At 39.1% G+C, this 27,294-nt stretch overlaps 2 protein-coding genes across 2 annotated transcripts in view; both read left to right on the plus strand.

Annotated features, from left to right (window-relative positions):
* The window catches only part of LOC122981768 (polymeric immunoglobulin receptor-like), a 724,120-nt gene that overhangs the window by 71,990 nt on the left and 624,836 nt on the right, over positions 1–27,294 (plus strand). The window lies entirely within an intron of this gene.
* The window catches only part of LOC122981729 (myosin-7B-like), a 44,477-nt gene continuing 37,070 nt past the window's right edge, over positions 19,888–27,294 (plus strand). Inside the window, exons 1-6 of the mRNA XM_044350424.1 lie at positions 19,888–19,987; positions 20,175–20,278; positions 20,703–20,846; positions 21,070–21,226; positions 23,881–23,908; positions 25,172–25,265. Coding sequence (XP_044206359.1) covers positions 19,888–19,987; positions 20,175–20,278; positions 20,703–20,846; positions 21,070–21,226; positions 23,881–23,908; positions 25,172–25,265 — 627 coding nt within the window. The remainder of the gene's footprint in view (positions 19,988–20,174; positions 20,279–20,702; positions 20,847–21,069; positions 21,227–23,880; positions 23,909–25,171; positions 25,266–27,294) is intronic.

Consider the following 27,294-nt stretch of genomic DNA (forward strand, 5'->3'; position numbering starts at 1 on the left):
TGTGGAAGACAATGGCAAGATGGCTGAAGGCGCCTGGTGACTGAACACATGGCATGCAGACAATATGGCCGACAGAGGGAACTACAGACAAAAGGCCAGACCATGTGGTGAACCACATGTGCTGCCTGAACCAGAGTTTGCAAAACTGGGTATTAAACCTCTTAACGGTGTGGTTCTCTGTTTAAGGCCAATTGGTGTAGGCTAAAGGTACCAGGTTAGTTGCATGCAAGGCATTCTCCGCGTGACGCGTGTGGTTCTCAGCAGAAATAGACAGGGAAAGCGATGGAAAGATAGGGCTGCCAGTGGCAGAAGCGCTACAGCAGACACACTTCCTGTGTGAACACTGCAAGCGTGAGAGACGCAGCAGTTCAGCGACGCACACGCACTGCTGAGGTTCATCCGTGGAGGAGACACGCTGAGAAGGCTTTGGCTCCAAAGCTGAAAGATGCAGGCGTTGCTGGGGAGACAGCACTCTAGTCGTGCAGGTCAGAGGGCCCAGGTCACTCCTTTGTGTAGAGTTAGTGGCAAGCTAACTCTGTTTCGTGGCTCCTGTACTTGTTAAATCAGCCAGCAGACTTGAGAGGTAGTTGCTGGCACTAGATAACTTCAGTTTCTGAGTCTTACGCAGGCTCTTGCGTCTTTTGCCGTAAAGAAAGGAGTTCTGTGTGTGTCTGCTGTGAGCAGGCCACACAAGAGAGCTGTGAGGAGAAAAAGGAGCTGAGAGCTGCTTCTTCGGCAGCTGGAGGTAAAAAGAGAAAGGAGGAGGGGTTCTCTGGTTTTGTTAAGGTGGTCCCATGGGTGGAGTTTCACACCTTAGGTGCGAACAACCGAGGGCTCGGGTTTCTTACAGTCTTGAAACATGTGGTAAGCTAGTGAGATCCAACAATTATTAAATACCAAATTCTCATAAATACGAATTCAAGATTGAATCAATTCATTCATGAATATTTTATTTCTTATAGCAAGCCTTTTCTCTCTTCTAGCACTCTTTATTAGAGAATGACTTCACCCAACATAAAGGCCTTTGCTTGGGGCTCTTGTTTAAAATCTGAACATGAAAGTTTAAGAACATGGAATTATCATATACAAATAGTATGTTTTCATGCTGAATATGAGCATATGTAATCCAGAATTCAGTATGTAGAAGGAACACATAAAACCATGAATAGTCTACAAAATCAGTGTTGACATTGTAAAGAACTTTAACTCCTCCCACAAGGGTGGGGCAATGAAACAACTTGCATGAAGTGGGATATATAAACAGGAAATCTTGGCCCAGATATCCGGGCTGTTGCCTCCAGAGGCTAAATCGTCATTAGGCATAAGCTGATGGGTTCTGACATTGATGACATCCTGAATTTATAATAAGATCAAACCTGAATTTTGTATTCTGATGACATCTTTTTTAATTCGTATTGGAATAAAATCTGAATTTCTTAAGAATGTTTTTGATGATTTTTTTCTGTACATTCGCCACCAGTCTTTACACCTGCCAATGAAACAAAGAGCAGCAAAATAAAATGTTGACTTCTGTGTAAATTAAAACGATAAAATTACAAACACTAAAATGATTAATCAAGGTTACTTTAATAAATGCACCATTGATTGGCATTTTACAAGTCTCTGTGTAAATACAAAAAATAATCAGTGAAGCTGGTTATCAACCTAAACAAACATTGTTTTACTAAAAGATTCAGTCTCTCAGTTTAAATTTCCACCTCATCACATCACACTCAGACTGCTTTAGAAAAACAGGTGTAAGCTGGTCTGAAGTCTTCATGAGATGAACACATTCTCTGTTTATAAATACCAGTTTATATGTGGTAAATAACGTGTGGTTTCTGTGCGTACACACTGTAAAGCATGTGGCCCCTGCTGTGTGGGCCCCAGTCTACACTAACACCACTGACTGGCAGAGTCTGTTGATTAATATTTTCACATTTCTGTAGATTTTTGTTTGGGGTGTCTTTAAGGTCCCATGTCTCTATGTGGAAGTGGAAGTGCCTGAAATCCCCAAAACTCATTTATAAAGTGAGTTATCGGCCCATAACTTGTAAGTCATAGCTACCAGAGGTCTGAAAGTTGGTGTACTAAAGCTGTGCATTGGTTCCAAGTCGGTAGGTGGTGCCGTCTCTGAGTTATGATGAGCGACCACTAGGGGGTGAGGGAGTGCTGTTAGGAGATCAAACCAATGTCATAACTGAAGGCACAGGCCATAAACTTCCTTGTCCAGGTCAGCACTGTCTCTCATTCAGACCTCCAGGTTGTAACGTATCCAGTCTATGGATCCAGATTCACTCTGCTCTTTGCTGTTGAAGTGTCCACCTTGGATTGCACTGTAGCACAGAGGCCTGAACTGATTGACAGCCATATTGCAGAAAATGTTGACCTAACAGAGTGGGTCTCGGTCTTCCAAAGACTGTACCTATGCTGTGTAAATCTGAAGAGGATGGTGTTCCCTGTTTCCCCCACGTATGGTACACTACATTGTTTACAGGTAATCAAATAATGGATCCCTCCCTGGTATGTACGAAAAACATTGTTATTGTCTTTATTTCGTATCCAGATTCGGTGCTGAAAAAAATCCCCTTGACCTTTGGGTTTTTGGGTGTGCAGTGGTTTTAATTTAGCCTTGATCAGATAGTCTCACAGTCACTGTCTCTACAGAAAAAGACACAAATGCCAAAAATACAGTAATATTAAGTGTAACAGTGAACTGATTCTAGTGAAATGCAGTGCAATGAGCAATTATAAAGTGTGGTCTCACATATACTGCCGTGCATCATATTAAATAAAAACAAACTATATCATATGTTTACAGTTATGAAAACAATCATTTTTATTTTGTTTCCTCTCTTTATAAAAATGTCCTGACTTCATTAAAATGAGAGAGATGTGATGTGAGCATCCTGATTTAAAAAGAGGGAAAATGGACACGTTAAAACCATCAGCAACGTGGACATCCTGGTATCAAGCAGAAACAGAGCAAAACCACCTGCTTTAAAGTGTAGAATTGTAGGTCATAGTATAACAGGTCATAGTATAGCATATCACAGTATAGCTGGTCAGTACTTGACAGGATGTCTGTCTATTCTGTAACGGCCTTCAATTTTACAAATGGGGTACAAACACTTACACAGCATCTCTGCAATTTTCGTTTTAGCTGAGTTCACCTTCACAGGGTCTTGTTTGTTGGCAACAGCTGAAATAAATATTGAACTTTAATGTAACATCCTTGACATTTTGTATTTGTGTGTAAGTTTTAAAACTGTGTCCCGTCATAGAAACTAAACTTAGATTTTCATTTAGCATACATTTTATTTACTGAGAGGAATCACTAACCTCCACCATCAGCTGAGGTTTTGTCAAGATAAATGTTTCTTAGCTTGATTTATAGATATTTTCTATCGATGTTGGTTTTGCAGGTTCACAACTACATATAAACACCAGAATACTGTACACACACACATACACACACATACACAGAGGGTTTGTCTGTGTGTGTGTGTCTGAGCTTGTGATGGTCTATAAATAGAGTTTATTGTTCTTAGTTATTGAACCCATGACAATGATTCATTGTTCCCTGTAAGTTTTACATAAGAACAGGTGATCTCATGGTCTGTGCTACCTATGATCTGTGTCTACATGTGTGTTTAGACTATGTGTGTGTGTGTGTGTGTGTGTGTGTGTGTGTGTGTGAAGCTTCCAGTAGGATTTTGGAGCTTTGCTGTGGAGCCTCACAGGAATGCTGCCCCTAGTTACTGCCTGACAAACCCAGTCACCAAGTCCTGTGTGTGTGTGTGTGTGTGTGACCCAGATACTTTGTTTTACTAGTCATGTCCAGAAGGACTCAGGTATTTTTATGGTCTGGCTGGTCTTATCTTGTGATTGGATCGATACCCTCCAGCTGCTCGCTGTTAACAGGCTGCAGCAGCTGTTCGCTAATCAAGCTTCAATCAGTCAGACACTGAAATTTTTTCCCAGCTTCAATTACAATAGGTGTGTTTCCATCCATCGGTTTCTATTTGAATTGTCAATTTCCTCACAAAAACACCTGAGTGGAAAAGCTGAAAATTCAAAAAAAACTCTGAAATATCCAGAACAGTCTGCCTGCAGACTTCCTCTGCTGTCAGGGCGTCTCCACAGTCTGGACAGGAAATGCCAGCAAAATAAAACAAAACATACGAGGCAATACTTCTGCTGCCAATAAAAAGGAACCACAGAACTATCAGCTGTCATGGTAAGCGTGATTTTATCAATTTTATATTAAATAGTGCTGTATATCAATTAAAATATTTAACTGCAATTAATCGCATGACTCACCATAGTTTAATTTTTCAAGTATTGATACTCTTACATATTATCATACTCTTAGATATGCTTGCTTCATGCAAATGTATGCATTTATTGTTGGGAATCAGTTAACAACACAAAATGACAAAGATTGTCAGGTAAAGCATTTAGCTTTTTAAAAATATGCTCTAATCATAACTTTTGGCAAACTCAAGCTCAACAGGCAACAGTTGGACAAATCGGCCAGAAAAGTATTCCATTACTTCAGTACTGATGAGAGATCACTCCCTGGATCCCTCACTTCAAAAGTAAATCACACACAGTAATTGTGTCCAAACTCACGTGGGAGAAATAAAGGCTCACAAAAACATCCCATGTGTTGTGGGATAATACAAAATAAACCAAACAATAAATAAAGTGAGCAGTAAACAGTGAAATGGGGATATAAGAAAGAAAATTACTTTTGTTCTTTGTCCATCATACAGGTTGTGTATGATGATAACTTTGTTCTTGTCGACAGACCCATCTGACAGGGCTTTGAAGCTGAACCTGTCTTGTGAAATTCCTTTTTCTTTATCCATTGTTCCTTGCTCATTGCCATCTGACTTAATGCTAGCGGGCTAAACTACAGGTGAGGCAAAGGGTCATCATAACCGAACCTGCGTTAATGTCCTCAAAAAAAATTAGTGGCATTAAAGTGAATTTGCATTAATGCATTATTGTGTTAACTTCGACAGCCCTAATTTTAAATAATTCTGTCAACACAGTACTGTTAGTATCCTATGAATTCTTTAAATGTAGCGATATATATATCTTAGTATTTGATGTTTGGACAGTAACTGTCACTGTTGTGTAGAAGAAGCTTCCAGAACCTGAACAGTTGTCGTTTAATCTGAACATTTTACCTGCCAACGTGCTGCGGGAAAAGAAAGTAAACAGACTTTGCACAGAAATATCATCACTAAGGTTACTTCCTTGATACTTCAAAATAAAAGCATCTCTGTATGTAGCTCTTAACAATGTATTCTCAGAACCTCACCTATAGTAATACTGAATAAATACCAGGTTTCCCGAAAATTATCAAAAGCTGGCCTTCACACACTACATTGAGTTCAATGGATCAATAGCTGGAGATGCAAATGTTTATAGGCATCCAGTATGTTGTTGTGAGCACATTCAGGCCCCAGAAACACTTTATAACTCTGGCATTCAGTGAAAGACGATTATACTTCAGTTTTATTTCCTCTCAGTCGATGGATCCGCTGGTCAGTGTCACAATGCTTTATTGGTACTTAGCCTCAAATAACAGAATATTTCCCCTTAAAGGGTATGAATTTTAATGAAAATTGTGACTCTCGGATGCAAAGTCAAATGTAAAGTGCAGCCTATTGACTTACTTCTGAACTAAGACTCCAGACAGACACAGCTCCTGATGACATGTTTTTCTGTGAAACCAAACCGCAACAACTATTGAAGCAAGCAGCTAATTGGGTTTAATTTAAAAATAAAAAATAAAAAAAAGTTGCTGCTGCTGACTCTGTCCTCAGGTCTAATGCAAATAGTTTTATGCATTCCATGATCTTTTCACATTTAAGTTATTGTGGTTCTTCTTGGTCACTTCATATCATCGATATACTGCATATAAGATCACCAACGGTAAGATCACATCACTGCCATGTTCTTAAGAAATTAAATATGTTAACTACATGTTGTTTTGACCATTTTATTAAATATGTTCACCATAAACTCATCTATCTATAAATACCTATAACCGGCTCCTCAGGTGCTCAGTGACCTGCTGGTTCCTCGCAGGGTTTCAGGCTCAGTAACACGAGGAGCATCAGTTAGGAATTGTAAGGTGGCTTTTCATAAATCCTCACTCGGACGGGCGGCTTTTTCTTTTTGGATCAGCACTCTGATCTGGAACTCTTTACCCACAGAAGTCAAAATGGATCAGTGGAAACAGTTTCTAAAGAGGGATCAGTCGTGTAGTCATGAGGGACCAGCTCCTTGTCTCATTGTTTGTAAATTGTTTGTTTTGTGCTGTTTTGTTTGTATTTTGTTTGAGTTTTATGTATTTTAAAGATTCATCATCCCGGGGACGGCCTAGCATCACAAACTAGCTTGGACTATAAATGCTGTGGTGTGTGGTTCATGATATATATGTGTCCCTACACAAATAAACATTAAATAAATAAATAATGTCTGATTTAGTTTTCTTGTGAATTAGCGGCTAATTTTATGTCTTCACAACTACTGAAATAAAAACAAGGGAAAATGGTGATGAGGGGACTGTGGGTAGCAGAGGATCCGTGTCGGAGAGGATCCGATCAAACATACAGACTACAGCGTACGTGTGTGTGTGTGTGTGTGTCTGTGTGTGTGTGTACAGTTGTGGCAGTCTGAGTGACAGCAGGGGGATTGAGGGGACTAGCTCAGGGTTCTTGTGGCGTCTCTCTGTTGTTCAACTAAAATAAGTTTATAGCATCATCCTATTGTTTGACTGAACTCCCTTTTTGTGTGTGTGTGTGTGTGTGTGTGTGTGAGCTGCGCTTGGTATGACAGGTGTGTGAGTGTGCAGTCTGGCTCATATATAGCGGGTTTATGAGGTGTTATATTGGTATTAACACTGCACAAGTGGTGTATGTGAATGTGTGTGTGTGTGTGTCTAAAAGGCTACAGTTCACTGTGTGTATTATTCATATTATAATTTATTATCAAAACTGTCTCCTTTACGTTCATGTACATAATGACGCCTGTTACTGTGTTTTTAGGCTGAAAACGTGTGTGTTGTGTGTTGGAGGAAAATGCAAAGAGCTGCGTTGTGTACCTGCAGAACGATGGAATTCAATCCATGACAGACAATTTGATTAATAGCTCCATGAATCTGAAGGCTTATCAGATGCCAAAACACTGCACAGAGGTTTATAATGGTATGAGGAAGGATTTTTTCAACATGGCGACAATTATTTTATCCTCTGTGTCCATAATCACGTAGTTAGAAGATTAATTATACACTGCTCACAGTACAAAGTAATCTGCCAGGAATCTGTGCATGAATATGTATGATTGGATATTCCAACACAGTGGTCTCATATGCCTGCTTTACACCCGGCATTAACATGCAGTCAGTATCTGGATAAAGAAAAACCACAGTCTGTACATACAGATAGATATAGCCAGGTGTGACGTCACCAGCTGGTTTAATTGGAGCCACTTTGAAGCCCAGAGTTGCAGCTCATGCATTTAGATCCAAGTCCTTCCAAACAAGTGCAGGGTGTTTACACCCCGATACCTCCAACTGAAGGTAAAGTTACAGACTGTGCTAACAGGGCAGGTATCATAATCGAGTAACATTAAACTTAGTGAAATATTACAACAATAGTTCGACTCAGTGTATCAGACTCAGAGTCCTGGAGCCGGGGGGGAGCAGCAGGTGAGCCAACTGTCAATCACAGCTGTCAATCAACGCCCACATGGCAGACGTCAAAGCTACTATAAGTCTTCAGATCTTATTAATGGAGCAATAATGTCCAAAATGACCATCAGCTCATTTATTAGAGGGTCTGAATTTAGAGATTGAGACCAGAATGACTCGTTGGAAACAATGATTGACTCAGTATTTCTAGAGAGAAGTTGAGGCTTTTTGAATGGGAGTCAGTTAGAGCAGCTAGCAGCCATCTGTGGCACTTTAAGGTACTTCAGCCTCATGACGTGGGAGCTGCTGGTTGCACGTTAATGCAGTTGTAAATGCTCTCAGAATGCATTGTGATTGGACTGTGATCAGATTGGACAGACCAGGTGGTCAGACTCTCATTGAGTGCATTTACATGTGCACTAGTATCAAGTCTTATCCTAGTTTTGATCATATTTGGGATATGATGTTTACATGAGAAACCTGGTTATTAATATCCCTTTTAACATGATTCTAACACTATCCAGGCTTTCAATCAACTGTGTGCAGTTGTATCTTGATTTCTCACCATCTCATTTTCGGAAACCTGGATCAGGTCTTTACATGCGCAAAACATGACCAGGATACTCCCAAAACCCGATCATAACCAGGATACTAGTGTGCATGTAAACACACTCATTGTGATCGGGTCTCAGCAGGTGTAAATGTAATCTGTACAGCATGACCACCTCATATACAGTTGGCTGTGTGTGTGCCATTAAATTACTGAATTACTGGCACAAGCAAGTAAAAGTGTACCAGTTATGTTAGGTAAAATCTCCTCTTAAAGTCAGAGTGTGAATGGAAACTTTATGCAAAAGTATTGATCAGCTTTAAAGGACGGGTTCACAATTTTTTATAACTGTCTTAAACCAACAGTCAAAAGCTCAAATGAACATTAAAGCTGTTTTTCTTGCTGTAATCATTCCTCCACGTCCAAATAAGTCAAATCAAGTAGATATCTTTCAACGTTACAGTCTTTTTGGTGCCAAAGTTCCTCTTTTTGTTACTATACTTCCACCTGCAGCTCAACAGGGAAACACTGTCCGAGGAAACACAAAGAGGGAATTTGATGCTAAAAAGACTGTAAATGTGTCAGATATCCACTTGATATGACTAACTCAGACTGATGAAGCTGAATAGAAGCTTCACACAGACTTTTAAATGACTGTGTGGACACACTGTGGATTTTGGCCTCCATCACTTCCATTGAAAGCACATTTGAAGGATCTTTTAATATCCAGTATGAACAGGAGGAATGATTACAGCGAGGAAAACCTCTTTCACTGTTACTATGGACACCTGACTGCTGGTTTAACACACACTTGAAAAACCGTGAACCCGTCCTTTAATTAGTTAGGTACAAAAATGATCCCAATGATCTTAAAAAACAAAACAATTGATGAAGAAAACTGAGAATTCAAAGAGACGACGTTCTGGATTAGAGCTCTGTTGGAGAGCAGCACCTCTGTCCCTCCACTAGATCCAGTCCTCCGTACTCACGTTCAGCACTGAAACGTCGCTCGTAGTATATCTGGACAATTTTTCACTCTCCATCCGCTATATGGTAGGTGTCACGCCAAAGCACGTAATACGCGTGACACCGTGTAAGTGTACAAAAAGTGGACTTATCAGACTTTGCTGCAGAAAGCTGCTGTTCGCTTCCAACTTCTAACCGCAAGTGTCATGTTAGTGTCCCGTGCCGTTGCCCCTTGCTGGTACTGCACCTTCATACATGGATGTAGTTTTCATGCCTGGGTGATGTAAAATGTGACACCGACACGCTATACTCTAGTGGATTGGCGGGTGTATTATAAGTGTGATACTGGGTTGGAATGTCAGAAAATGGTGAAAAATATGGATCAGTGTTCCCCAAAGATGACCTCCTCAAATGTCCACAACCCAAAGATATGCAGTTTACTGTCATAGAGACTTAAAAATAACTGCAGTCATTTAACCAACTCCAGCTCTATTCTGCACATTATGGACAACTAACTGACTTTAATGTGTGTCACTGTGTGGTGCTGTCATTGTTCTATACCTCTGACCTCATATAAAACATATGTTTAGTAGTTTCAGTACCCCAGTTGATAATTACGGCTGTTACAATTATAACATTTCTAAAAAACTGTGATCATATATCTAAAGATAGATCTGGAGGACTACAAAGCAAACAAAAGACTGGAGAGATGAGTCAGTGTTAGTGTTACAGGAGTGTGTGCAGCTGTGTGAGAGTGTTCATGTGTGAACTGCAGGTCTGTCGGGTATTATGGGTGTGTGAGTCAGTATTTAGGCTTCAAACAAAGTTATCCTGGATTAGAGAGAATCAAGAGGAGGGACAACTGCTGAGAGAGAGAGAGAGAGAGAGAGAGAGAGAGAGAAAGGAAAGGAAAGGAGGTGAAGAGAGACAGATGACAAAGAGTAAACCATGCTGACAGATTCCTCTGGTTTCTTCTTTTCAGTGATGGAAAGTAACTAAGTACATTTACTCAACTACTGTACTTAGTTACAATTTTGAGGTACTTGTACTTTACTTGAGTATTTCCATGTGATGCTACTTTCTACATTTCAGAGGGAAATATTGTACTTTCTACTCCACTACATTTATTTGACAGCTTTAGTTACTTTTCAGATGAAGATTTGACACAATGGATAATATAACAAGTTTTTAAAATACAACACATTGTTAAAGATGGTTTCCAACCTTTTTGTCTTTTGACGTCTTACATAAAGCAGTGTGTAGTCGGGGTCACATTTCACATGTCTATGAGTTGTTAACAGCTCCACCAAATAGTGATTTTTCCCTCTAAACTTCTCACATGCTTTCATTTCAATAAATGTTCAAATGATCCAATATTTCAGCAAAAATCAAAGATTAGAGAAAAAGTCCAAAAACTGAAAACAGATTTGTGTATCAGAACTTTGTTTTTTCTTCTTTCCTCTCCCATTAATCATCTCACCACCCCTCAGATTTATCTGCTGACCCTTTGGAGGGGCCCGACCCCTAGGTTGGGAACCACTGGACTAAACTAGCTAACTGTATATAAAGTAGTGTAAACTAGCTCCACCTCCAGCAGCTACAACAGTAACATGCTGCTCTAACACTGATGCTTCACTATTAATAATCTAATGATGTCATATATAATAATATATCAGTCAGAGGGACCAAACCACTACTTTTACTGCAATACTTTAACTACATCAAGCTCATAATACTTATGTACTTTTACTGCAATACTTTAACTACATCAAGCTCATAATACTTATGTACTTTTACTGCAATACTTTAACTACATCAAGCTCATAATACTTATGTACTTTTACTGCAATACTTTAACTACATCAAGCTCATAATACTTATGTACTTTTACTGCAATACTTTAACTACATCAAGCTCATAATACTTATGTACTTTTACTGCAATACTTTAACTACATCAAGCTCATAATACTTATGTACTTTTACTGCAATACTTTAACTACATCAAGCTCATAATACTTATGTACTTTTACTGCAATACTTTAACTACATCAAGCTCATAATACTTATGTACTTTTACTGCAATACTTTAACTACATCAAGCTCATAATACTTATGTACTTTTGCTATAGGAGGAGTTTTCATGCAGGACTTGTAACAGAGTATTTCTACACTGCTGCATTGATACTATTGGTAAATGATCTGAGTGCTTCTTCCACCACTGAGAACGAGAGATGGAGAGAAATAGATGCAGCATGCAGATCTTTTGTCCTTTTCCAGGAGAAAGTCAAAGCTCTCTGGGAAATGGAACAATCCATCCTCCACTCGTTTATTTTTCTTCCTCTGTCATAGAGACAGCTGATGTACGGAGGGATGAAGAAATGAAGGGATGGAGGGAGGAGAGAGGCAGCTGCTAGGGATGGGAGGATGGGTGGATGGATGGAGGGCTTAGAGAGAAATGTGCAGCGGCATCAGCAGTAAGTCTGTGAGTAAATCTTTATTTATAAAACACCTATAAACACAAAGGGTCACAGAGGGCTCAGCCACACAACAGCAGCAGGAGAAAAGGTCCTCCGCAGGAATCAGTGTTACTCTTGCACCTGATTCTGTTTAAGGTTTTTGACAAAAATCTATATTTGCTTTAGACACATTTTAGTCATCTGCATGCAGTTATACCAGCTGGTTATAAGTTCAAACTCAGCCAGACGTCAGTGTTTACTACATGCAGATATTAAGCATCACTAAATTAAAACCGGTTGCACCATAAACTAGTTGTTATGTATGAGTTGTCGCTAACTGCAGGTGGAACTGTTGCTAAGCTAGCTGAATGAACCAACTAACCCCCCCAGGAGCAGCGCCAGGCTGTGAAGCCAAAACTGACATACTATAGTGGCCAAACTGTCTAATTACAACTTCCTGTCTGTCATTTAATGCACACTGGCCCAAAACACATTATCCCCCACACACAATCATTGGAAAAGGAGCGACTGTTCAGCAGTGAATAAGTGTTTCTGAGTGAAATGACTCGTTTTATCATCAGAATTTGATCCATTCCGTCTGATAACATTTGGAAAGTCTAAAAGACCTGAACAATTCAATTATTTTATTCCCATTCAAGTGAACGAGGAGCCAACAGGAAGTCAGCCAGCTCGGCCAGTGGAAGTCTCTACTGAGCATGCTCTTCAGGCCCAAAAAGATGGAAGAATGAGCAACATCTGGGTAATATCTTTTTTTTTTGGTTTCATGCACCACTGAGCAACTTTCATAGGAATATGGTTGACATACAGTATCTGACCTGACACTACATTTCACAGAAAAAAACCTACATGAATACTACTAATTCTAAAACACACATATTTCTGCAGGTATGCAGATAGAAATAAAACAAAGTCACATCTACATTCACAGAGGATTGGAAGTTATGTTTGTTTTATCTTTTGGCAACTAAAACTGTTATTTATGGGAGTTATTCTACAGTTATCCACTGATTCACACATCACTAAAATGTTTACTGGATACAACGAGTTTAAAGGCGCACCCTGATTCAGTAAACTACTAGTTTGAGACGAGTTATTAAGAACTTATTGGTGGATTTACAAACAGCTGGTGCATCTAAAGACATTTTGGTCGAGTTTTTGTCTCACTTTCTGTTGCACATTTTTAATTTTTGTTTCTTGAAACAGCTGTTTTACAGCTGTTGGCATCGCTGCAAGGTTAGCTGTTTATACAGTGATACAACAGACTAACTCTTCCCAGGCCACTGACTCCTCGCACTCCTTACCACATGATGACCTTAAAGATAAATATTTTTGATAGTTTATCTGAAATAGTCAATAAACTTGGATAAAAGCTGTGTCCGAGCAATACCATTCATGAAAATGTTCTGTAGGCTTCAACAGAAAAAATAAAATCCCAGAGGTCCTGTGTCGCCTACACTGACATTTACTCAGGTACTGTACAAACCTAAGGTACTTGTACTTTCCTAGTACATCCAACTGATACTACTTTATACTTCCATTCCACTACATTTCAGAGGGAAATATTGTACTTTCTACTCCACTAAAGTTATTTGACAGCTTTAGTTACTTTTCAGGCTAAAATTTTTATATAAAATAACGTAATGATAAGCTTATAAATGGCACTGCATTATTAAAGATTAAACCAGCAGTTCACAAACTTTTTGGCTTGTGGCCTCTTAAAAAAAAAATCAGTTTGTGTTTGTGTCTCTTTGTCATGTTTCAGATGTCTATGAGTTGTTTGCAGTTCCACCACAAAGACATTTTCCCTCACATGGTTTCAAATAAACGTTCAAAAGACACAAAGATTAAGAAAAGTCATCTTCATTAAGCATGACTGTTTTTTCTTCTTTTCTACTCAATCTATCCTCTTAAGACTGCTTAGATTTATCTTGTGAGCCTCACAAAGCAGTTCAAACTAGCTCCACCTCACGTGGCTACAGCTATAAAATGCTGTCTACTGTCTATGCACTGACTCATCACTGTTAATGATGTACTTTGTTAAATATATTTAATACATCAGTCACAGTCTGATTTTCTGCCAAACAAGCACTTCTAGTTATACTTTAAGCAACTTTAACAGGTAATACTTATGCACTAAATACAGAACTTAAACTGAAACAAGCTGTTTAATCCCACAGCTTATCGATCATTTCCCACAGAGAAATTAAATCTCACAGTACACTGCTGCCATGCTGTTGAATGAAACATGGTGTGTGTCACTGCCTCATTCATAACTGTCATTCACTGATGGGGGATTACAGAGAGGGCGAGTGGAAGGGAAAGGGATGAAGAGAGCTTAGGATGGAGCCTATGTTTGGGTTATTCTGGTTTATTACAATGTGGGTCTTATTGTCATACCTTTGTCCATCATTTCTGTTACTGATAATGACAAAAACACAAGTGGCTAACATTAACATGCTTAGCTATATAGTTTTATTAGCCTAGCATTACATCCAAAGCTAAGAATTAGATTATCTTAGATGTTACTTTGTGAGGTTACAGGTTAGAAAACATCCGCTGTGGACTTGTGTGTGAACCACAGCTTGAGGCTGAAGTACCTTCATTTTTTTCATTTTCCACAAACTTACAGACTTGATCAAATCTGCCAGCAACAGTTGTCACGTCAGTAAAACCACAGCCTTTGCATTTTTAATTTGCACGAAAAAAACCCTGAAAGGAAACGCTGAAAATTTGTAAAAAAAAAAAAAAAAAAAACTCTATCATGTTTTCCATACAGTTTTCCATCGTTTGAGCTTTGACTGCCACTTTTTTAATGACGTCTTCTCGATGTGTCCTCTTCTTCTGTGACGGCTTAATGGCACCGACTTGAGAATTAGCGCCATCTGCTGTTTATCTGCTAATATTCACACAACAGCAGTGGATGGAAACAAGCATTCAGAACTTTTACTTTTGCAGATTTTCGGGAAAGTTGGTTAAAATTTGCACTAAATTTGGATGAAATCTACCTTTTAAATTTCAAGTAGTAAACCTGCCACTGCTTTCAGTTAACTTGATGGTACAATGTTGTACTGTAACTGATGAACAAAACTATGAAAATAAAATCCAAGTTGTAATAAGTGAATTATCTTTAATTGGAGGTGAAAGGAGAGAGAGAGAGAGAGGCCAGATGATGAATGAGTCCATGTCAGACGAAGAGAGAAAGACGGACAGACCGATGGACAGAAACACAGAGCAGAGGGACGTGGACAGTCAGTTTCTATAGATAGCTCATAGATTCAGAAGGTGAGAGAGAAAAGAGTGATGAGGAGGGAGCAGATGTGGGCTTTAGCTCTACTTCATGTCGGTATTCCTTCCTGACCACAGCAGGCCTTTTATGACCGTTCAGCAAGACCTATCAGCTGCAGTAGAGGAGGTCACATGCTGCAGCGACCTTTACAGGGAGGTTATAAAGTGAGGTGATGCTCTGTGGGCTGACTTATTCTGTTCCTCTGCTCATCCTCACAAACTACGCCGCAACAACGACGAAACAAATCCCACTAAGAGCTTCAGACCAGACAAACCCAGCACAGTGAGTACACAACGTTGATGACGCAGCTGCTTTCTGTGTGTTTCATATGATGTCTATAGTTCACAAAATTCAAGACATCAAAATAATGTTAAATGGCTTTAAATTATACATTCAAATATCTCTGAATACATATGCAGTGCAGTATCTGTGAATCTAAGAGGTCGTTGCTATGGAGAGCTGGGAGTTTTAGCAAATTCAGGAATAAAAAACAGCACGACAGCTGCTGAATGGTTAGAAAATAATCACCCAAAATCCACAAATGAATTAATTAAAACGTCTTAAAATTCAGCCTCCAAGCTTCTCAGTGGCTAGAGCAGCACCTTGGTGCCCCAACAGACCCGGCTTCACTGTGAGACACTTGGTTTTTGTGAGATTTGCTGCAAATGTTACAAACAATATAAACTAAGGCAGATCCTGCATTTATTAACTGATCTTGTAGGGAGGCCTTGTGTCAAAATGAAGTTTAAAGTGAAGTTTGCTCTGATCTGTGGAGGGGGGATGGGGAGTGGGTTGGTCAGTAAGTGCTGAAAAGCTTAAAAAAGTTAATTTAGCCCAAGTTAAAGCATGATCACACTCACAAAGACAACATCTGGTGTCGACAGCAGCTAAAAGACTGTCACATAGTTATATTTACAGTTAGGATTTTGTGCTGGCAGTGTTTTGTGGGTGTGACAGCGTATCAGATCAGGCATGGAGACAAAGAATAGCTCGGGGAGAGGTCCGAGTGATCCTCTGATGCTGATGTGGCAGCTGTCAGCTCTGTCTGTAATCCTGAGTTATGTGTTGAGGTACAGCTGCGCCAAATATATTGTAAAAATGGCCGCCATGCCAATTTGTTGACAGCATAATGTAGTTTGGTCTGTCATTAGGCTCTAAGTTATGGGTTGTGATATTGAGAAATAATACTTTGTTATTAGGAAATACTCAGGTAAATGTAGCACTGATTTTATTGCTCAAGTTTAAGTTCTTGAAAGGAAGCAAATTTAACTTTCTGCTGCTATTTGTACTGTATTTACTCTTTCACACTCAGCCACTTCAGCATCTAAAAAAAGGCCAAAAGTACATGTGGATTGAAATCTGATGGGATGCATTCTATCTAGATGTTGAAAGAGCTAAATACACACATTTTTACTCCTCTCAAGTGTAACTACGTCAGTACAACTCTGTCTCCTAGAAATTATGGTCATTTACGACTAAACTGTTTCCCAGTGACGCTGCACTCTCAAACATAATCTCTGCCTGGATGATGATCACAGGAACGTTTCGTGGAATGAATGAAGCTACATTTCTATGTGTCTCTGCAGTGGGAGGGAGGAGGTCAGGGTGGTAGGGGGGGGGCTACAAGATGCAGGACTGTGACAGCAGAGACCTGGGTTCACATCCTGAGTCCTGTGTGTGTTCAGGTTTGGTTCAGGTTAGTGAAAGATGCTGCTGTGGCTTAAATGTTCATAAACATGTTGAGCTTCAAGTCATTGCAGACTTTTTTCTGTATTAAACAGAGACCAGGATCTTTCTCTGACCTGAACCAAGTGCTGCCAGAGTCTGAACACAACCACAAACACTTTCATACTGCTGGAGTTTCTACCAGCTGACATTTCACTGCAACATCAGATATTTTAATGCAACATTAGATATTTTGGTGGAAAAAAAGCAATCAGGTACGTTGTCTCTGAACATTTCAATCATACATTCAGTAATCAACATTTTTGCAACTTGACAAATACATTAATTAACAACATTTTCTCATTATGTTGAGAGAAAATGTGATTCAGCCACACCATGTTTCTAGCAAAACATAGTTGCTGTCGCACTTTAGTCGTATATGTAGTTTCTAGGAGAGAGTTGGTCAGTAAGCGGGCAGGGGAAGTCGACTCTACAGGTTTTGTTCCTGTGATGAACACATTTAAATTAGACCAAAATTAGTTTAAATTACGATATTTCTGATATGACATGACAGAATATTGTTAGTTATCTGTATGTAGCTGGAGTCTTTATTTCTATACAGCAAATCAAATGTTTGTATAAAGAGATAACGTCTCATTCTATCAGAGGCAGAGCAGATGGTCACACTGAGCCTGATTGCATCCTGCTACACAACGCAAGAGTCACGGACTCTGAACAACAACCCACATTAGCTTTCCTGCTAAAGTTTCCTTCTTAAATAACTTACAAACATGAATACATGTCTTGTCCTGCAGCTTGTTGAAAGAGACACTAGACTCATCAGTGGTCGGGCTAACAGAGATGGATATACAGTATGTGGCTGAACAAAAGTGTATTATTTTACTTAATTTTTGCTACATTTGTGTTTTACATGTTTACATTTGTGACATAGGTTAAAATTTGGAAGGAAACCTGATGGATTCCTTCATGGCCCAAACTTTATTGTTTTTCCAGTAAGGCTGCAACTAATGATTATTTTCATTATTGATTAATCTACCAATTAGTTGAGTTGAATGATTAAGTCTATAAAATGTCAAAAAGTAGTGGGGCGGCTATGGTGAAGGAGGTAAAGTAGATCGTCCACTAATTGGAAGATCAGCGGATCAATCCCCGGCTCCTCCAGTCCGCATGTCAAAGTGTCCTTGGGAAAGAAACTGAACCCCAAACTGTTCCTGAAGGCTGCACCACCAGTGTGTGAATGTGTGTGTGAATGAGCTTTAGCACTCCAGATGAGCAGGTTGGCACCTTGAATGGCAGCCTCTGCCATCAGCGTATGAATGGTGGCATGTAGTGTAAAAGGGCTTTGAGTGGTCGCAAGACTAGAAAGGTGCTATATAAATAAGTAAAGACCCTTTACCATTTTAGTGAATATCTGAAAACATCAAAAATGTTGCTTTGTCCAACCAACAGTCCAAAACCCAAAGATATTCAGTTAACAATGATATAAACAGAGAAAGGCAGAAAATTCTCACGTTTGAAAAGCTTGAACCAGAGGATTGTTTTTACTTGAAAAATCATTGACACGACTAATCGATTTTCAAAATTGTTGCCGATTATTTTTCTTGCGATCAACTAATCGTTTTAGTTTTATTATCCAGTAAACTGCAGCTTTATCACGTTTCACATGTTGCTTTGGTGTATCATGTATGACAGGTCGTGTTCACTGTGTGAAAAGTGTGGAATTTACTGTAAGAGGATGTTTTCTTAAAGTCCTGATTTCATGAATTTAGTTGTGTCATTTACTTTTAAAACTGGTGGAGATTTTGGCCGTCACCTATGTTGTTGTTTTGTATGTCAAAAATCATTCAGTACTTTTTAAAAAGAGAACAAAAGGGTGTTGGATGGACACCAAACGTGTGTGCTGAATTCACTGTGTCATATATACAAATAGATTTGAAGGCGGCATTACTGTAGAGTTTAAAGGACAGCAATTTTTCAAGTCCTTAAAAACAACAGTCAGGAGCCCAATTGAACATTAAAGCTGTTTTTCTTGCTGTAATCATTCCTCCTGTTCATACTGACCATTAGAAGATCCCTTCATAATGACCTTACAATGGAAGTGATGGAGGACAAAATCCACAGTCCTCCTTCTGTGCAAAAAATGTATTTCAAAGTTTATCTGAAGCTAATATGAAGCTTCAGCGTCCAAATGAGTCAAATCAAGTAGATATCTTTCAACGTTACAGTCTTTTTAGTGCCAAAGTCCCTCTTTTTGTTACTATACTTCCACCTGCAGCTCAACAGGGAAACACTGTCCGAGGAAACACAAAGAGGGAATTTGATGCTAAAAAGACTGTAAATGTGTCAGATATCCACTTGATATGACTAACTCAGACTGCTGAAGCTGAATAGAAGCTTCACACAGACTTTTAAATGACTGTGTGGACACACTGTGGATTTTGGCCTCCATCACTAACATTGAAAACACATTTGAAGGATCTTTTAATATCCAGTATGAACAGGAGGAATGATTACAGTGAGGAAAACCTCTTTCACTGTTACTATGGACACCTGACTGTTGTTTTAAGACACACTGGAAAAATTATGAACCTATCATTTAAGTGCAACACACAAACAAGGCAACAGTGCCATCTAGTGACGACACAAGAAAACAGCCACACGTAGAATCAAGATTCAACGCACAGACAGATGAATAACTGAAAAGCAGACGCAAACAGCTGACTGTTTTTTTTGACTAATTACATCACATGTGATGTCATTTGTCCATCCGTGTGCATCAGACTTTGGCAGCAAATTACAATGTTAAAGTTTCCTCTACAAAGTGCTGTAGTTTGTTGTAGAGGTTTGTCAAACCTCTACAACAGGGTTTTCTTTTAAGTTGTTCTTCATGGCTGTTCTTTAATGTTGTTAAAGTTTGCTTTTCAAAATAGTTCAAGTTCTTTATGGCAGTAATTCAGCATTGGTCTTCAAGTTGTTCTTGAGATCTCATGGCCCTTTTACAAGATTGTTCTTTGAGGCTGGGTTCACAGAGGCTCCTCAGTGTTTAATCGAGGCTTCTCTAAGGACTAGTTGTCTAGGAACCACAAGTAGCATCACCTTCCTCTCTCATAAAGCCCCGGAGTTTATGGAAACTGTGCTTTGAATTTTGAGCAACACCAAATGCTACAGACTTTTAACTAATGTGTGTTTCTATGTGTTGTTGTGGTCAGATGTCTCGGTTCCTGGACATGAAGGAGTTTGGAGAATCTGGTCGTTACCTTCGTCTTACCAACATAGAGCAGCTGGCTGCCAAGGCGCAGGCTTTCGACGGTATACAATCATTTACATATTTAAACATATGACCATAATTTATATTAATATGTTTTAAATGAACATCAGCCCTGTGTGCTTAACTGTATATAGTATACGTCTTATCACGTCATATCTGTATCTTGTGTTTCTATATATGTGTACATACAGTATATATTAAATAAAACTGTGATTATGTTTCTTTCAGGTACGAAGCGTGTTTGGATGCCTGATGATACTGAAGCGTATACTGAAGTGGAGGTCAGAGAGCGGAATGGAGACAAAACCACCGTGGAGACCAAAGATGGACGGGTCAGTCAGTTAGTTAGTCTGTTATTTAAGATTTAATTACTCAGTTATTATTTATTATTTAGTCACTGAATCTATGATGTCATTGTTTTGCAATGCACAACTGTCATAAAAACATGCTGGAATCAATAAAAGGAATTGATAAGCTCGGAGGCAAAGGACTCCAATGGATCAGACAATTTGGAAGTCGTCCATATTTATATACAGTCAATAGTTTGATGTGTCGAAGTAAACATCAGCTAAAATGTGAATGCTTCACAGACTTCAAAATCCTCAACTGTCATCTTGTTTGCAGAAATCATTTATACCACACATCCCTACATCATTAAACCTCCATAATTATCTGATGATAATCTGATGTCCAGAGGTTGTAAAACACTGCAGATGTTGTAAGAAGCTAAACCTGTGTGTTCCACACATGTTTCAGTTTCTGATAGTAAAAGAAGATGATCTCCAGCCGATGAACCCTCCCAAGTTTGACATGATGGAGGACATGGCCATGCTGACTCACCTCAATGAAGCATCCGTCCTCTTCAACCTGAAGAGGAGATACAGCATGTGGATGATCTATGTTAGTATCTGCTCTACCTTACTCACAAACCCTGTGTGATTCTACTTGTGTTCATCAATCTAAATGAAAATACCAGAAATTAAACTAAAATCAGCCTGATCAAAGAAAAACATCTTTTCATTGTGACATTTATTAATTTGAAGATGTTTTGCAGTTTAACTATAATAATTCCTCTCTCTTTCTTCCTTATCTTTGCCTACATGTCTACCTGTCTGTCTGTCAGACCTACTCTGGTCTGTTCTGCGTGACAGTTAATCCATACAAATGGCTGCCAGTCTACACTCCTGAGGTGGTGATGGCGTATAAAGGGAGACGTCGCTCAGACGCACCGCCCCACATCTATGCCATCGCTGACAACGCCTACTGTGACTTGCTGCAGAGTGAGTCACCTTTAACCTCTGACCTCTAACCTTTACATTATCCCATTAATGTGTCCCTCGTATATCATATATCAAAATGCTATGGAGACATTAGAGCCGGTGGTAAATTACTCACAACCTTCACAAATCAGTTCATGTTCTCCCCGGGATGATGACATGTTGACCAGCTGATCATCTTAGAAGTCAGGCTGCTAGTGGCTGAGATGACTGGCCGGTCTCACCTGGTCAGCGGCTCTTATGTTATTTGGATAAACTGACCACATATTGGAAATCTAGATGGTTACTTTCTCACCTAATAAGGTGACATATTAATAGTCCTACTATTGACAACAGCTTAGCCTGGACCAAAATCTCTGCCACTGCTGCTGCTGGTTAGTGCGAAATGTATTCTGGGATAGGTAGGACCATGAAGGATCCATCCATTGGATTCTCCAAATTCAAGAAGAGGCAGCTGCATTTCTTGGCTGCATTTGAGGGAGCCTTCAAAATGGAACAGCTGCTGTGTATTCAAATGCAGCCTTTGAAGGACGTGGCCCCTGAATTGAGACGTAGCTGGAGCTGTGAAGTGGGAGGGGTTGCTGGTTCAGAAAGTGCTTTTCCTCATTCTGTATCCCCTTTTCAAATATTCCTTTAAATCAATCTCCTGGATAATGTAACAACCCTACAGGTTTATATTCTGATACCAGTTTACATTATTTACACTTTGTTTCTGAGAAATCACGTTTTGTCTGCGATTTTGGTGGACGACTAAGAACACTACAATACCCATGAGCCTCGACCGCTGTTGCTATGGAGAAGAAGCCATTGGCGAATCAGAGTGCAGTGAATTTAAAAACACTTTGTAGCTGAACTTGTAAATAAAACGTGTTGCCATGGTTACTGAATTCACTCAAAGTGACCCAGACATTAAAGGTGAACTGATTTAACCTGCAGATGGTAAAATCAGTTTCCCAAAGATCATAATCTTTAGCTTCTGCTCACCATTAGTGGTGCAAACTTCTTACTAGTTCCACCTGTACTTTTCTTGTTATGAGTAGTTAAAATGTCTGTCTGGAATAAAGTCCTAGCCGAAGAAAAGACAGAAATTACAGTAAAAATAATTTTTAAAAAGTTTTTAAAATATATTTATAAAATCACATTACATCAATATTTCTGGAAATGTGCCTCTGTTAGCCAGCTGGCTAATTTTCAGCTGCAGTCCTTTGGCGAGATGTTCTGAAACCAATGAAATTACAGACAGACAACGGCAAGATACCACAAAAACAAACAAAAAATCAGCATTCACAAGACATTTCACAAGCCATGCAAATCAACAAGAGACAATAAACCATTAGTACAACAATACAGCAACAATATCCACTATTCAGTACATGTAGCCACGCAAGCAAGACAAGTCAACAAAACACAACCAATCAACACCAACTACAACCATCCCTCGACACACTGACATGAAGAACAACAAGGAGCAATAAGACATAAATAAAACATGATAATCACAATGTTAATCTTTATAAAATTTACTATCCATATTCTTAGATAAATCAGTATCTACTACAGAACTTAGTATATATTATTATATATTAGTCTTTGAACCCTCTGTGATTTTAATGACATTACCACATAGCATACTGTTGTAGTAACTTCTGCTGTTACAAACAGCGCTCTCTTGTGGACAAATGTCATGGAGAGACTGTTTCTAAATCACCTCAAAAATATCTTCTGTGTTTCTGTATTGCAATTTCTTGTTACCAAGAGCAAAGGTTTGGTTTTAACTTTGGTAGGGACATTTTTTGTCAGAGGGCCAAAATAGTTTTTTATGTGCTGTTCTTTAAAAATGACCTTAGTCCTTATTTGCTTTGGGGGCATTTTTACCTTCAATAAAGTTGTTGAATTAAACGTTATAACTGCATGAGCATCAATCAGAAATGAGCTTCCAACATCTAACGCCTGAAATTTAAATATAATAACAAATGATCTTAGATTTGTCTAGTGAATATGTTTTAAATTCTGTGACATTTAAAACATTTAAAGTATAAATACAAACCACTTCAGATTCACTGCCGATCATCACAGACTTCACTTCTGTCGGGCTGCAGCTAGTCGACAATACAGCTTGAAGTTGAGGGGTTGTTAGATCATCAGGTCGGGTATCCACTGTATCCCATGTTCTCACTCTTCATCATAATAACATAATAATAGTTATCGTGGAAAGATCGTTTGAGATTGTTAAAAATAACGGTAGGGACAATTCAGCAACACTTTGACATTGGTACGGACAAATCTATGCCCATGCTTGTTACTTATCAGCAGACATACTGTATGTATTGACATGCCATAAGCTAATAGTTACCAATAAAACTGGCCTGGCCAATTCATCAGGATTCTCTAGCTAGCTTAGCTTCCAGCCATTGATTTCAATGGTATTTAATTTTTCCATTAACCGCCACAGACCTGACTGAGATCATCTTTATTATCCCAGATAGAAATTGGTTTGCAGATGGGCAGTGTAAGTAAGGAAAAGGAGCACTTTAAAAAAGAGCATTCCAACATTTTGGGAAATACTTTTGTTTGCCAGACCCTTTGAGACATGTTTTGATTCTGCTACCAGTCAGTCCTCTGCTGTTCCTTCACATGACTTTCATTTTCCTCCACAGATCGTGAAAACCAGTCAATGCTGATCACGTAAGTCAGAGCCACAACGACATTACAGTCTATTTAAATTGCAATGAAATGTACCACAGAACGTTGAAGTGTGATGTAACATTATAGGCTTTACATTTGACATATTATTTATTTATTATAATATATTTATTATATTTTACATTTCTGCAAATTGGTGTAAAGTTATAATCCAAAAATGGTATTAAAATTTGAATTTGATAATATCACAAAAAAGCTCAGATCAGATACTTGTTTTCATTTACTAAGCACTCTCTAAATACATTAATTTAAAAATTGTTGTGTTCTTTCACTGTTCTGTTAAACATCTCAAAAAGTCTGTCCTTTAAGGGATGGATTCACAATGTTTCAAGTGTGTCTTAAAACAAAAGTCAGGAGCCCAGATGAACAGTGAAACGTGTCTTTCTTGTTGTAATCATTCCTCCTGTTCACACCAAGCGGGTAGTTCTGGGTCTGAAAAGTGAAGCCGATGAGAAGTGCCCTAAACCTGCATTCGTATGGAAATCTCAGACTGTATAAAAATATGGACGTAGTTACCATGACGTCACCCTATGGTTTCTGAAGAGCAGTTTTGAAGCTCAAGCTGAAGTGCGTGACGCTGCCTAACTCCCAGCCAATCAAAAATGGGCAAAGAGGCGGGCCGAACGGCTGAAACAAGCCACCTAGTGGCTGGCGGACCTGTCACTCAAAGCAGCCATGTCCTTCATTATGCATAACTTTACGGCTTAATAAAATTTAAACGGGTGACGGCTGTAAACTTGTTTATTTCTGCTGTAAAGTTGGGCATTTTAACATGGGGGTCTATGGGGATTGACTCCCTTTCGGAGCCTCAAGTGGTCATTGGCTTCATTTTTCAGCCCCGGAGGTTGCCGCTTGGGAAATCTATGAGAAAATTACCCTACTTCTCACTCAGTAAACAGTTTCCTAATGAGTTTATGGCCTCAATCGCTTGTTTCAAGTTTTCTTCAATACGGTGTGATGTTCGTTTAGTAAATTGTGGCCCCATTTAATTTAAATTTGACGATAAAGCAGGGTATGCTTGAGGGCGAAGCTATGTTGTGATTGACAAGTTGCTACCATGGCAACAACATTGGTAAGGTAACGTAAACATGACGTAACCCCAGATTCGCAGAACATAGGCGTAGCCATTGTTTTAAGATGAACTGGAAAATTGTGAACCTGTCCTTTAATGTTATTTGAACTTTGTAATTTTTCTCACTTAACCGCAGCTGAAATCCTTCTCTGTCCATTATTTCCTCGCATTAGCGGCGAGTCGGGCGCAGGGAAGACAGTCAACACTAAGAGGGTTATACAGTACTTTGCCATTGTTGCTGCTCAGGGAGAAACTGTGAAAAAAGGAGTAAGTCTTCCCAATATGTCATTTCTTTATATTGATTAGAATTTTTTTGTTTTATTTGCCCTCAATATGGGTGGAATATGAGCTAAATGTCTTTAGGAACTTTGGGATTTGCTAAAACATGGGTACAGTTAGCATGCTAAAATTTAATTCTACTTTAATTGATTTTAATAGCTTTTTAAAATGTAATTAGTGGAATTAAATATTACAAATTGTCAATTTATTAGATTATTACAAGTAAACACTCTTAACCCGTATTGTTCAGGTCAAATTTTTATATTCAAGAGCAGTAAAAACATCCTAAACTCTGTTATTTGGGCTCAGGCCCTATTGTATTTCATGTGTTTGTTCTGTCTTTCTTTCTTTATTAATACTGGACATCAGACCTGAATTTGACCCCCTAAACATGCTCAAAAGTCAAATTTGGCACGCACATCAGGTCTGGTGAAAAATTTAATAAAATCAACCCCCAAAGTGCCAAAATGTGCTCTCTAGCGGCACCTATGTAACTAAAATGGCCACAATGGCCCGTAGGAATGTCGTAGAGAGATCAAACCAAAACCGACTCATTAGTCTCATCAAGACCTACAAATCATACACTGACAACCCTGACCTAAATCCAACAGGAAGTCCGCAGGTAGCCCCTGAACAAATGCTATCTCCTTGATGGTATTGACTTCAAACTTTGATACGTGACTTATGACACTGTGTTGAAAAATAGTTGTTTAAAACTTTGTAATAACTTGAGTGGTTTGGATTTTATAAGCCCTGAAAGTTGCAGCGCCACATCACCCTTACAATGTAAAGCAATGAGGAGGCATGACCTTTGTGTCAAACAGAGGCTTCTGATGTCTAAACTATAAGTCTGACCACTTTCAAACCTGTATCAATGGATTCGCAACAAAATTTCCTACAAAATGAAAGCTGCAAGCAGCGTTGAACGGGCCCTCCGCACACGTCCGGCCACGATGCAATCGAAGGTCTTCTGTCACGGGCATGTAGATGTCTTCAGACAGTGCAAGACGGAGATAAACATCACTTCCTTTGTCCACTATTTTGCCTGCTGCTGGGGCTGCTTCACTGAAATTTCATAGGGGGCGCTATTCAGCCAGTTTGCATCACTGATGGAATATTGTCATGTAGACGTGTTCAGGCCGGGAGAAGTTTGGTGCAGACTGGAGCATTTACAATAAAGTTATAGCAACTTCCTCTGTCATGGCGAAACATCAAATCTCAACGGTGTGAGGATGAGAGTTTTCTGCAGGGTGAGACATGTCTGTCTTGCTCACACCTGTGTCATCAAAATTATGCAAGTTTTGGGCCCATTCATTCCTTTAAGGACATTTAGCATATACATCTGAACCAGTCCATGGCTAAAATGAGCTCTTCTTTGTTTAGAAACAATATGTATATGTCCAGCTGCAGTTACTTATTGTCTCTACACACCTGACAGTACACATGTCAATCAAACTTTGACCAGGTCATGTGGGTCAAAAATCTTTCCTTTTCTAAAAATAGACTTGATGAAAATTAGGAAATTATTTGTTTCACACACAAACTCATCAAGAGTTTTCAATTTACTAATTGAAATTCAAGTGAATGGGCCCAAAACTTGCATGATTTCGATGACACAGGTGTGAGCAAGACAGACATGTCTCACCCTGCAGAAAAATCTCATCCTCACACTGTTGAGATTTGATGTTTCACCATGACAGAGGAAGTTGCTATAACTTTATTGTAAATGCTCCAGTCTGCACCAAACTTCTCCCGGTCTGAACACGTCTACATGACAATATTCCATCAGTGATGCAAACTGGCTGAATAGCGCCCCCTACAAAATTTCAGTGAAGCAGCCCCACCAGCAGGCAAAATAGTGGACAAAGGAAGTGATGTTTATCTCCGTCTTGCACTGTCTGAAGACATCTACATGTCCGTGACAGAAGACCTTCGATTGCTCCGCAGCCCGACGTGCACAGAGGTGCGAGGGCCCGTTCAACGCTGCTTGCAGCTTTAATTTCAGCATGAAATTTTA

Source organism: Thunnus albacares, chromosome 5, assembly GCF_914725855.1.
Source record: "Thunnus albacares chromosome 5, fThuAlb1.1, whole genome shotgun sequence".
In the NCBI taxonomy this organism is placed as follows: Eukaryota; Metazoa; Chordata; class Actinopteri; order Scombriformes; family Scombridae; genus Thunnus; species Thunnus albacares.